This window comes from Pholcus phalangioides, unplaced genomic scaffold (genome assembly GCF_987345545.1).
Source record: "Pholcus phalangioides strain wild (caught in Gottingen) unplaced genomic scaffold, Ppha-v1.0 ptg000043l_1, whole genome shotgun sequence".
Classification (NCBI taxonomy): Eukaryota; Metazoa; Arthropoda; class Arachnida; order Araneae; family Pholcidae; genus Pholcus; species Pholcus phalangioides.
Window position 1 is genome coordinate 5,092,353 of NW_028301629.1, and position 13,990 is coordinate 5,106,342.

Here is a 13,990-nt window from a genome sequence, read left to right on the forward strand (position 1 = left end):
TGTTTTTGTTACCAAGCCATTTCTGGCATTTTGCTTTGGCTCAAGTTCTTATGGGATACTGAAATAGTGCTATGATTTTAAATTTAAAACAAAATTTTGAGGGGATTTCGTGAAAATTATGCTATGAATATGCTGTCTGGGAGGGGGGTACATTCATCCTGTTGTTTTTCCAATTTTTTGAGTGGGAGCCATGAAAGCGTAATACTGTGAAATCTCCAACAGACAATGAGAGGCAGCTAAGGGGATTTCTGTTTTAAAAGAAAATGAGCTCTCCAAAAACTTAAATAGAAATCTGTAATCAAGCAGCTAAAAGAATTTCCAAGCATAAAAAATATACAAACTATTTATTGCTATTTTTGTACCAGGTGGAATCTAAAATTTTGGTTGAATGAAAGAAATCGTACATGAACACACAAATTATTTTAAATTACGTGAGACCACCTTCTACTGAGACATAAGTATGCGTATAATTGGATCAAGCAATGCTTGTATATGCTACAAAGTATAAAATCTAGCATTCTACAGAAAGCCTAGTTTTAGTCAAAATACGGAACAAAAAGGTTTATAATGTTATAATTAAAGAATGATTAACAATCTATTAGACATATGTTTATACAGGGTGATTTGCTACCGCATGCACTAACTTCTGGGAGGAGTAAGTCACTCAAAGCTGAATCAGGATCACATTATTGCAAGGTCTGAAATGCTTTTGTGTCGCAGTAACACACAACAGAAGTAAATATGTGTTTCAATAAAAAATGCACATCAACAAAGGTAAAAAAAAGGTGTTTCAAGTGTCATCCATGAGCTTTAATGCAGACCTCAAATCTCCAACACACTGAATTCTAAACATTCAGGGCATGTCTCAAACTTCTCTACTATGCATGCAAGTTGTTTGCTCAGTACTGCCAATGGGGAAGGTGGGGGGGGGGGGGGTGTTATACTAGTGTTTTGATATGCACCAGTTTGGGGACCACAGAAGAGGTGAAGCATAGAAAATCCTGTAATTGATCTGGCTAGGCTAATGAACCCAAATGCTCAGAACTCCCTCGTTTCCACAATACCATTTACCATGTCAAGGAAAGCATTCCCAACCCTGCATTGCTATGTAATTCTGCTTTGCTTTTGAGTCTCCGATTTAGAAGTTTCCACACAGCGAATCACCTTGTACATGCATGAATTGTGATATGTAAATCACATATTGTAAACACAAGCCCTTATTTTTCATACTTTACCTAAAACTATTAGGCATTCTATACAGTGCAGAATTTCATACTTTGTTGGTATTTTATCAAAATGAGAAAAACATGGTAATAATCAGATTTTCAAAAAAAAAAAAAATCAATATGGTAATTAGCTCAGGATTTGTAGCAGAATATCCAAAACATTTATTAGTTATGATTGAAGTATACTGTGCATGAACAAAACAACAGTAGACGCTCGATATAATGACCCTGTTCGTCCCAGTTGACAATGGACATTATATTGGGAGGGTTGTTTTATCAGAAGTAAAGCATATATGATAGTTCTCTGAAAACACTTGGAACTTATCCTACTGGTCATTGTAATGGAATGGTCACTATAACATGGGTCATTATAACGAGCGTGTCGACTGTATTTTGGATTACACCATATGACTAGTCACAGAGATGAATGACATTCGCTGGTAAAAACTAGAGTGGATAGTTAAGGAAATGACTTAAAACCTTCAGGATCAAATAATCTGGGACAATTTTCCTTTTGGGGATTAGAAGTAATGATGGTTCTGGCATGGCCTTAAAAATGTTTCTTTTTTTTATTTCAAAGTCCATTTTTACTTCTTAAAAGCATTGTTTGGAATTTAGTCTATTCATGGATGCAATGATATTAGCCAATTGCAGGAAGTGGCATGTTGCAATATCTATGAGTGGTGGTGCAAGGCACACAAGGACTACTACATATTCACATCTACTCATTAGAAAGCATCTCAGATCAAGCTAGAATTTACTGGGCAATTCGGCCAAGGTCTTCACTTTTCCCCCCAGCATTTTCCCCATTGCTGAAGCAGATATTTTTGGAGGTGATATTAGTGACTTGTTGCAGACATGGAAAGTTAAAAAATAGTCTCATCAAAACTTGTTGATAATGTCACTTCTGGAGATATTTGTTGTCATAAGCTGAGACGCTACGACAAAAAATGAAATACTGCAATCTGCCTTTCTAGATATTCATCAAATGCTGTCCATGCAAACATATGAATGGCTTTCTAGTTTCTCAGAATTTTCCTGATTCAGAAAACAAACTTTGATCAATATACAGTAAAATCTCTCTCTAGCGGTCATCGATGGGACAGAAAAATACTTGTCCGTAAAAAAGAAGTGACCACTAATCAGGGGTTTGAAATTCATATTTTTGTTATACAGGGGAAAATATTATTTGGCTGTATTTTTTAAAAGAAGGGTGACTGCATCTGGGGGAAGGAGGGTGTCTGTTACTGTACCGCATGGACAGATTCTCCAATGCCGCCCAAAAAAGTATTAAATTCCAGCATCAAAATTAATTGAACATAATTATTTCGTAGTGCATTTGTCCAGTGGATGACATTTCTCGATAAATAGTGCAGGTAATCGCGATGTGACTGGGCCCTGTATCAATACTGCACATAATATATGATTTTCTTTCTATATTTACTCTCTATAAACATTTACATGACAAAATATAAAAGGAATTCTGATTCTTCGAATTAATAATGAATGTGCTGAACATTTATAACACCTTTGCAGTATAAATATTTATATATTTAACAAACATTGAAAAGTTTGATTGAACTAGAAAAATCAAATTATATATATACAACAAAAACATTGTTGGGAATTCCATATAAGATAATAAATAATAAACTGAACTCATGGTAATGATGTCGACTGTGAAGCATATTCGGTACCAATTAGTCCTCTACACAACAAGCTGAACTCGTTGACGGTTTCTTTGAGTTTTCTCTTGTTTGCTCTTTCCCTGTAATAAAATACAAAAGATTAAATGGAATCCACAGCAAATAAATAAAGTTACTGCCCAAACATTATTATTCAATGATTTAGTATTACAGTCTAATACTATTTTAACGAATACTGTTATAGCAAAAATCGTTAACAAAAACTTTTTTAATCCCCAGATACATATAGGAACAGTGTAAAAATTTGGAATTCCTTTATAACAAAATTTTGTTATAATGAAGTGATTTCTCTGGTCTCTTGGAATTTGTTATAATGGGATTTGACTATAATTGAAATACATGGTATCAAGTCATTCAATATAACTCAAAAGTAACTTCATCAAATTGGGATAACAAAAAACCTTGGAAAAGAGCGGGCAAAAAATATCACAACTAAAGCCATATTGTAGGGAAAGTCACAGGGCCATGTACCAAAATATTTTATGCACAGTATGAGCCAAATGATTGCTTGAATGTTTTTGATTATGACGTCTTGAGGATATTTTATAGAACAGAGTACTTGGTAATTACAGGTTTCATTTACTTTGAAATCCTTGTTTAAAGTTTTACGATCAACCACTGCAACATTTGTATTGCACATGCAGGCAACATTCCCTGCCAATTAGAAGGTTTGTGTGCTAAAATACTTGACAATACACGCAGCTTGTGCACATTCCTCTGGGGAATTTCTAACGAATTGGTACATGCTGTAATGGGATATGTGTATAGAGGGTGCATAGCTATCAACACGTACTACTGGGTAATACCCATATTTATCCTTTCCCCCCCCCCCTAACTCTATGCATTTTGAATTTAAATATTTAAATATCTTAGTGAATATTGACCTTAGAAATGTTTTTTTTTTTGTTATCCTCAGGAGAGACGGAACAACAACGTTGTGCAGGTATCCCTCACTTTAAACTACTTCACTATAACACAATTTTTAAATGAAGAGATGGTATTTTTTTGGGCTGAAATATACTGAGAAATTGAATTTTCGGCACTAACATCCAGAAAATTTAATTTCTCAGTACAATTTTTAAAAGTTGATTTTAGGAATTTGAACCAGCAAAATTTGGCTTCGCAGTTCAACTTTAATTCTGAAAATGGGCTTGCAAATTGAAGGTGTTATTGTAATAGTAAAATCTTTTCACTATGAAATGCATTGGATTTGACGATGTGGCTGAGATAAATATGAGTGAAATTCTGAGATACAACCCACCAGATTTCACTAGTGAACAACGTCTGGTAACACATTAACAATGCCATGAGAAATTTGATTGAAAAAATCAGTTCCAGTGAAACTAGAATTTTCATATTTGCAAAAGATATGCAGAATTTTCTGGCTTTGAGACTAAAGTTTTCTAAGGAGACGAAAAATGCGGCTTGCCAGCTGAATCTCAACTATTTCATTAAAAAGTGTTATCAACCTATATAATACCAGGCTCTTCAGGAAAGAAGACATCCACACTCACTAGAAGGAATCAGAAGGTAATGAAGACAAAGAAAGTATTAATTTAATTTAATCATATTGCCTAAATTCACTGTATTTATTCATACGATTGAATAATTCATCAAAAAACAAGTTACTTTGCTGTTGGGTTAAATTTTTTAAATTTTTCTGAACAAAACTAACCTCCTATCTTTCCCACATTAAATTCAACTCCCTTTACGATATTTAATTTTATGCGACTATTTTGTGAAACAAATTAATCATGTAAATTGAGGGATGCCTGTAATTGGAGTTTTAAACACAGTGTCTGTATAAAAAAGTTAATTATTTTTATTTCAATAACTATAACCTCTTACATGAATGATATATCTGAGTTCTACATGTTATTTGGATCCTTTTTTCATACTGGAACTATACCTCTAGGATCAACGGTTCACCAATAATTTGCAGTGTGTGCTGGTATCTATGCAACATGCAAATATTTTGGTATAAAAGGCACAAATTGCTGATTTTTTTTGAATTGGGCATCAGATAAAAATTAAAATTTATGTCTCTGACTCAATGCAATATGAACATTTATTATATCTGATCAAACTTAGTTTATTTACCATTTCATTATCAAATTGCACAACTGTAGCTCTCTCTTCATTTGATAGTCATTTCAGGAAGAAAAAACTTGATTATGCATCTTGTATTTGCTCAAATCTAGAATGCTTCTGCATTTTATTTGGATACTACTTTTCAGCTGTGAAATTGTATATTTCCCCTCAAAGTATTGCCACTAATTCCCAAGGCCCACCAAGATAAATAGGGTAAATTTGAAAGAAAAATGTGTGTTGTTTCAGAAAAAATATAGAATATTTTTTGTGCCAGGTGAAATTCAGCATTAGAGCATGATGTGCACACAGCAACAAAAGAAATGAAAATTCATCCACAAATATGAGAGGCCTCCCTTCCAAAAGAGTACTTGATTGCATGAACAGTAAGAATCCAAATTATGCACATGGTATAATAAGAATCACGTATTTCAAATAACAAGAACTAATGCTCTTACTTCAAAACAAGACGAGTGAACTGTTCCCTTTGCTGCCTCGTGACTGTTGAAGGTAAGAAGCTGTCGTCTTGAGAAAAGGAAGACATCCACCGGCACAAATTATCAAAATATTTCTTGTTGAGAGCATTCAATATATCTGGCATGAACTCCACCACACTTCTCGGGGATTCTCCACCAATAACCTAGGAATATAAAACATCAATATCTATCAATGCAGCATCAATTTCCTTTTTCTTACATTTTATATTTTCTCTTGATAGAGTACCAGACATGTTTAACTTTAAATATTAAAAAATTTTACAAAAGTGTTACAACTTAAATAACAATCATTTGTTTCTCTTAAGATAATTTGGACTGGTAGTTCCAATTTTTGTTTAACACTTTAGCAGTGGCAATGCAAATTTCATGTTTCATGTATTCCGTAAAATTTCATGAGAGCATGCTATTTTCGTGATCTATATACATAACGGATAAAAATACCCTACGATTTTGTACAGAAAAATTCAAGAACCGCCAATGGCTGGAGGGTTAAGGATAAATGGGTGATTTCTTGTAAAGATGGCTGGCACACATTTGTCCATAAGTACAATAAAGTCTACTTTAATGAGAGCTCACAATCATGGAAGAAAATTGTTCTTATAAGACTTCTCATTATAAACAAATTTAATTTTATTGCTCTGTCAGGTTTATAAATTGTAAAAAAATTTCATTTCTGCTTTATCTGCATTATATTTTAAATAATTCTTTCTAATATTAGCAAATGAGCGAAACTAGTTTTTGGACTCAGTTAATTTTGTAATCAGAAACTCAGTTCTTGGCCCTGGCATTGTGCGTGCGTGCAAGACTGTGGTATCTTAGTCACTTGAAGGGACTAAAGTCGAAGAAAATAATCACATATCCTGTGTGTATACTGGAAAAGCCTAAAAATTTAAAGAGGGAATTGAAAAATGTGACTTCACTGTGTCCATCCTTCACTAGAAGTATCTCAGACTGTTTACAGCAAGGTTGAACAAATCTCATGTCGACTAGAAAACCGGTGTTGGCACCTAAAATTTTCTAAATGTGGTTGCTAAATTGGAGTCTAAGGACAACACAAAATTTTCAGACTTCATTATGCTCGTCTTTTAACATGGAACAAGTAAAATAAAACATTACTTATGACCGTTTTCTTGAACAAAATACCATGCTTGGCTCCTAAGAAATTGGGCTGCTGCCTAAATATTTTTTAGATTCTCCAAGCCTTGGTTTACAGAGAGAACATGTGCATGTGATAATGATCCATTCTTTTAGTTCAATTCTTGAAGAAAAAGGAATAAAAAAACTGGCTTTACAGCAAATACTTCAGGCAATTTAAACTTGAGATAGAATATTTTCTGTATCTATAACATTAGCTCTTTGACAACCACCTGTTATAACAAGGCTCTCATTATAAGCTGTTTTTGCTTGTCAAAAAAAAAAAAATTTCCTCGAAACTAACAGAAAACTTGCTTCGTAGTTGCCAAGGAAAAACATAGCAACACTGGGTTGGAGACCACTGGTTTATATAATTAAAAACATATAGTTGGCCCTGTTTAATCTGGTAATGAATACAATATGTGGAGTATTTATACAGATTCTCTCGGACCAAAATTTCCCCATAGAAGCAATGTTAAAGTTTTTCACTTAATGTGATTCAAACCACAACTGTAAATGTATATTAACCACTATGTACATATTTTTCTTAGATAAAACATTTGGGAACTGTAACAAATATGTTGCCAATTAAAACTTATAAAAAAAACTTCGACTTGGAGATAGGTACTGGCCTCAGAGTGTTCAAGCTGATTTATTCCAGAAGCTTCATTAATACTGATCCTTCATCAGAGTTTCTAATATACAAACTATACTAACAGTGTAAAATGGGAATTTTGAATTCTTCTCAGCATTATGTAATTCCCTGCTTAATCAGATATTGTATGCTGGAACCTTTGATATCCTTTTAAGCAGAACAGACTATATTGTATATGACAGTGGTCTGCAAACTCATTAGTCAACAGAGCCAAATATCAACAGTACAACGATTGAAATTTCTTTCGAGAGCCAAATTTTTCTAAACTAAAACTATATAGGTAGGTACATTGTTATTAACTTAATTAGGGTACTCCTAAGCTGGCGTTTGCTAAAAGCGTCCTCAATCTGATTGAGATACGTTTGCTGAGGTCGACCCTTTCACCCTCCCATTCATACTCGTCTTGAATATGACCGATGTTGGAAAAGGATGGCCACGGGAGCCATCATGAGAGATAAAGGTTATGCATGCCATAAAGATAAAATTGCATGCACCCCCCCCCCCCGCCATGTTCTGAGAGGAGACTCGTCTTTTGCATCTATCTGCCTCCCAGTACCTTAAGAAAAAAGCCTCGTTTTCGAGAACTTTTCCCTGAACTTCCTAGTTTCGACCCACCTGATTGGTCGCGGAAGTGTCACATGATAGCAGCGTCAGGCTTTCGGCAAAAGCCTGCAAAAAAGATGACTCACTAGGGGGAGGAAATGAGCGAGAACAAAATGGCCAATATGCGTGTCTTTAAACATGATTTTTCAAAAATCTGGAGTTTTTGTGAGCTCACACATGGTACTTTGTGGAAGAGCCACACTCTAGGGGCCAAAGAGCCGCGGTTTGCCGACCTCTGGTATATGACACTCACCTCTCACTTATAGGTCGGTGCAAAGGAACAAGAAAAAAAGACGCATACGTGAGTGTGGCGTATAAAGAGGATAACATTATTTACCTATATGTTTGACTGGGAGTACAGAAAATTGTCTCATGAAAAGAAGTGAGAGAAACATTATACGTGAGAGATCACTGCATTTGAAGTAAACTCACTTTCATGACTCGGACAACAAGCATTTCTCCTTGACTATTTACAACATCAGACATACTAGGAGCCTCACGACTGTGGGTAATGAATTCAGTCTAGAATATATAATAATAATGGAATAAAATTAGCTATATGAAATGAAATACATTGATTCAGAAATAAAAATAAAATGTAACAAAAGTAGTATCTTCAATTTATGAAGTTAATTCCTAAAAATTACTTTTATCATTAAGAAAAATAAGAATTTAATATCTTTAATCAAAATTCCCAGTATAAAATAATGAAGATCCTGCAAATTGACTTCATAGGGTTAAAAAAAATTAATACTTGAAAGCAGGGATTTTCAAAACTTTTTAAAGGTAAGGTTGTGACACCCATGGAAATGTCAAATCTTGTTTTTTTTCCATATCTTGCAGTATCTTTGGTGGTGGCCTAAAGTGCTTTGATACACATTAAAAACTACAGCCCCCTATCACTAATTTCAAAATAATTTTATCCCTAAGATACCAAGCAGCACTCCTGATCAATCAAGCAACACATGCCCTTCGGAAATCACTGTTCTAATATCAATGAATTAGGATATAGTAGTCTCAAAATGCCACTGGTCTGATTAGCTCTAGCAGTCGAACTTCCATCATTAAATAAAACATATTTTTTACATTTCATGCTTTTTTTAGTCAAGTATTTGATATATATACAATGACTTTAAATTATGTTTTTTCTTTTTCCCCTATAACTTGAAATTAACTCATTTGCATCCGTGAGCGGAATAGTCTACTTCTGCCATAGTCCGCCGACCACGAGAAGAATTTTCGCTGCGTCATGTCACATCGGATGATTTTATTCAATTTTTTTTTGGTAAAACGATTGCGCATCGAGAAAAGTTCATCAGTGACTGAGCTTTCATGATTGGCATGTCCTTCTAGGATAAAATAGAATCGTTTGACGTGACATGACGTGCCATAGCTAAATCTCATCTCGTGGTAGGAGGCCTATATCTGAGCATGAAATAATCTGCCTTTATGGTGTGTAACAGAGTACTTATTTATTTGCACGATAATATGAAACGGGTAACAAATTTTTAGGAAAAATGTGAATGGGTTAATTGCAGGCCAAGACACATGTACGTCTAGCTACCACAAAACTATGTAAAACGAATACTCACAATAAACAATGCAGCTGATTTGACAGTCTGTTTCTCTGGCAGACTCAAAGCAGCAATGCCTATGTGAGGAAAAAATTTCATGATTAGAAACGAACATAATGAATAGCATGTTTCTCATGTTTGATTACATAATTCATATTAATTTTGGTGAATGCAGAAAATTATCACTTTATAATGCATAACTACCAAATTTGTGACAAATATTTGACTAATTAGAATTAACAGTCACTAATTAACATTACAAATTACAAACAATTAACTGTAAAGGGATAACCACGTTCAAAGTTTTATTTGGGAAACCATGGAAATAAAAGCAAACATTATAGTAACCCCCCTCCTAGACTGTGCTCTCTAGGCCAGTATTTTCCACAGGTCCCTCTATAGTGAATTTATAATACATGAAAAAAAAAAGGCATTCATATTGGGTCACTTTTAAGCCGAATCCATGGGTCTTATGCAAAAAGTCCAAGGGCAGTTATCATACATGGTTCATACTCTTTGAAAGTGTCACGAGTGCACCAACACTCAATCTACCCCTCTCTTCTTCCCATAGAGAAACCACAAAACACACATCAATACATGGGAAGCAACACCTGTGTTCACCTTTCCCCTGCCAGGGAATTCCACGACGCCGCACTTGAGTACTGAAATAAGTACTTATTACATAACACAATCTTCTTGTCACTTCAGACTGTGCCTCTGAACCAAAGAAAACCCCTTACAGATTATCAGGCGATTGCCTTTGACCAATAGCAGGAGTCTTCAACTTGGTGTGTGAACACACAAGGCTTTTTGCCAGAGATTCTGGGAGTTGGTCGACCAACATGTCACGGTTGAAGTATGCGTTAACTCACTCTCTTTCTCCCCGTAACCCCGGATCGAGAGCCCCAAATGTAGAGTATGTTATGACCTTTTCACTGAGATGACGGTGAGTGATTCAAACTTTAATATATTATTATTGTGTGACCTTTTCTGTATAATTCATGGAAATTGAGTGAGAGTGCCCTTGTTTGATTATATTCTGTATTGTGTTTGGTGTAATGCACCACCACTAAGGATTACCACGAATAAATAAAATTAACTTGTAATTCTCCAAGTGAAAGTGAAGTAATATTATTTTCGCAATGTCCTGTTCATAATTTCCTTGTATTATATATGTCGCGCTAAAGAAACTAGTTCGTTTGCATCTTCGACATGAGGTCGCATTTAAGACATGTGGTATCATTTAACCCGCAACATTTGTAAATGTTGTTTAATCTGCGACAAAAGCAAAAAAATAAAAAAATAAAAAATCAAGGACTTATCAAGCACTTTTCCAGGCGAAATTTTAAAATTCAAGGACATTCATATCGCGGTTGATAATAAAAATTATGATTTTTTGAAAAAAATGAAATTGGATTTTTTAAATTTATATATTCGACATTTAATTATTTTTAATTTTGAGTGTGAAATGCTAATTTATTAAAGATATATAATTTTTTAAAGTAATTATAATTCTGGAGGAAGAGATAAACTCTGCCTAATAACACAAAAAAATTCACCAACGAAACCATCAGAGCGACTGCTAAAGACAGAGTGTTCAACACCAAAATTGTTGACGAAATGAGTAGGAAAATTCATGAAACCTACAAGAGGAACTACTTTGGGAAATATCACAGAGAGACCACTCAAAGAAAGTGTAGTTGTACCATACGTTACAATAGTCTCACTCAAGATCAAAACCGATTCTCAAAAAGTTTAACCTATTTACTATACAAGGAGACCTACTAAAAACTTTAGTTTCAAATCCCCCAAAGATGCTACACCACAGAATAAACAATAGGGCATTTATTACATTCCATGCAGCAATTGTCCTCTGGGTTATATAGGACAGACAAGGAGACCTATAAAAACTAGATTAAATGAGCACACTCATTGTGTTAAAAATCAAGAATGAGAAAAATTGACTACTGCTGGCAAGAGAACCATAGATTCAAATTTCAGGAAGAGGTAGTTTTCCATACAGTAAACAACTGATTTAGACTTCTACGAAGGTACATATATTCTGGCTTTCAAAAATATATTTGTAAACAACAATAAATCAACACCCCAGATCATAACGCCATGGCTAAAGTTCATTACGAGCAGGAATCATAAGAAAATTCAAATAGACCAATCAGATAGCTCCATTTCACAAGCAGCAAATCAGGACGGTAGAGAAGACCTACATGTGGGCACCCAGCTTCATTTTGATCATGATGTTTGACGTGAGCAGACGTATATTTTTTGTTCCGCTGAGCAACAGAGAGTTAAGGTTTGGTATTCAATTCAAGCAAGATCCTCGGTCAGTGAGAGAGTTTATCCTCTGAAGACACACACATAGCGTGTCGAAATGCATGAGTTTTCATAATTTCCACTGCAATTATTTTTCAATGATTTTTAGAGACTCGAAGGTGAACTCTTTTTTTTTTTTCAAGGACTTCTGAGGATTTTGAAGGACTATAAAATTCTTGGTTATATAATGAATTTAACGCAAAATCAGGAGTAGGTAACCTCCCACTCTCTCTCACACACACACACCCTTAAAAAAATTAATTTCTTTTTATCCTTTTTGGATAATCAGAGTTTTCAGGCCTCAGTCTCATTAACTTAGTCTAGAAAAGTTTTTGCCTCTGAATGTGAGCAATAGCAAAATACAGTCAACGCTTAATTTTACAAACCTCCAATTTATGAACTGCAGACTTTTTTAAACTAATCTCCTGGTCCCAAACAATATACTATTCCTTTGAATGTCTCTCTTATTTATAAATTTGATTTTTTTTTTTTTAAACTAATTTTTCAAGTCTGTACATGTTCATAATAACAAGCATCGATACAATGACATGTTCAATACAGTAGAATCTCATTATAACGAACTCCAAGAGATCAGAGAAATCACTTTGCTACAACAAAATTGTTATAAGAAAATTCCAGGTTTTTGCAGTGTTCTTATGTAGGTGGTTGAGTGGTCATAGTGACGGACTCACATCAGGAGGATCTGGGTTTGAATCCCACCGTCGCCACAATTGTGGTCGACTGAAGTTGGTTTCCTGTGGTTCCCAACTTCAAGGTGCAAATGCAAGCCGATCTCCCCATTAAAAAGTCTCGCCAGAGAGAAACAGGCCTACAAGGATAAATTATTCAATCATTACACTTCACTCATACTTAGAAAAGCTGGTGGCAGCAATACACATAACAAACATTACACAGAAACAAACTTCACGTCAGGTTTCACTACACGTACATGCATGTTCCAACATTTACCAATTCGTTAGAGGTTCCGCAAAGGAATATGGACGAGGTGCATGTGTGGATTAGTAGTAATAGCAGTGTTTCTATGTAAGATCGGGGAATTTTCGCTACAACAGTATTCGTTAAAACAAGATTAGACTATATTTATAAAATAGTGTGAGTGAAATTTTTAGTCTTGATATTATACTGATTAAGAAAAAGATTGGTTATCACCAGGGTGGTAACTAAGCCGGGGCACTGCCCCAGGCCCCGAGTCGAATGGGGGCCTCACGAATAATGCACACTTATTTTGCATAATTTCTTCTTTTTTAGGGGGCCCCCCTCAAGAACATGTCTGCCCCAGGGCCCCAAGCTGGCACGCTATGACCCTAGTTACCACTGATCTAAATAAACCATCACCATTCCAATTATTTTGGAGGTAATTCCCTTTCTATTATAATAAAAAGTTTAAGTATCAAAATAGAGTTGTTATATGAATCTTATGGTTTCTACGACCATGGATGTCAAAGATGCTCACCACATTGGAACACAACCAGGAGATTCAACGAGTCATTCCTGAAGAAGATAAACGCTTTCTTCATCACCTAAAAAAGTAAAAAAAAAATGCATTTATCTAAAAAAAACAATGTAAAGAAAAAAAGGTAAAGTAGAAATGAATTAGATTTTCCGAACTAGTATTCATGAAATAAATCAATGTTATATATATAGGTACAGTTAACATCATTTATTCGTTATTTTGAACTTATTATTTCCTGAACTTAGTTTGATATTATCAATTTTCGAATATATTAACTTCATGAACGATAAGTCAAACTCTGATACCTTCAATATTGGTTTCAGGGACGCAACCAGATGCAAGCACACATTTTGGCGCCCCCTCATAATGTTGAAGGAGAGGTTAAAAAGAGGTAAGGAGAGGAAATTTTTGCTCCCTCTAGTCTGGGGCCCAGGGCACCTGACCCGCCTGTACCCCCTAGTTGTGGGCCTGATTGGTTTTAAATTGAAGTTTTCACTCTGCCCAGAACTCTTTCTCTATATTTTAGTATTAAAATTTTCCCTCATAACTTGGTTTTCTTTCTTTAAGCGGAAGTTTTTGGAAATGAGAGAAATGAAAAAAAAAAGCATTTAGCAATAGAACTCAGTATTTAAAATATAATTTAGCATTCATTTAGCGAATTTCATTTGCCTGCTTGCAAACATTAAAAGACTTTCTCATGAA

General features: G+C 34.7%; 1 protein-coding gene across 1 annotated transcript in view; it reads right to left on the reverse strand.

Annotated features, from left to right (window-relative positions):
- Positions 1-327: 327 nt before the first annotated feature.
- cdm (importin-13-like protein cdm) overlaps positions 328-13,990 on the reverse strand; it is a 63,636-nt gene continuing 49,973 nt past the window's right edge. Inside the window, exons 20-24 of the mRNA XM_089255654.1 lie at positions 13,289-13,355; positions 9,502-9,560; positions 8,342-8,431; positions 5,479-5,660; positions 328-2,994 (exon numbers count right to left, since the gene is read on the reverse strand). Coding sequence (XP_089111780.1) covers positions 2,886-2,994; positions 5,479-5,660; positions 8,342-8,431; positions 9,502-9,560; positions 13,289-13,355 — 507 coding nt within the window. The 3' untranslated portion in view covers positions 328-2,885. The remainder of the gene's footprint in view (positions 2,995-5,478; positions 5,661-8,341; positions 8,432-9,501; positions 9,561-13,288; positions 13,356-13,990) is intronic.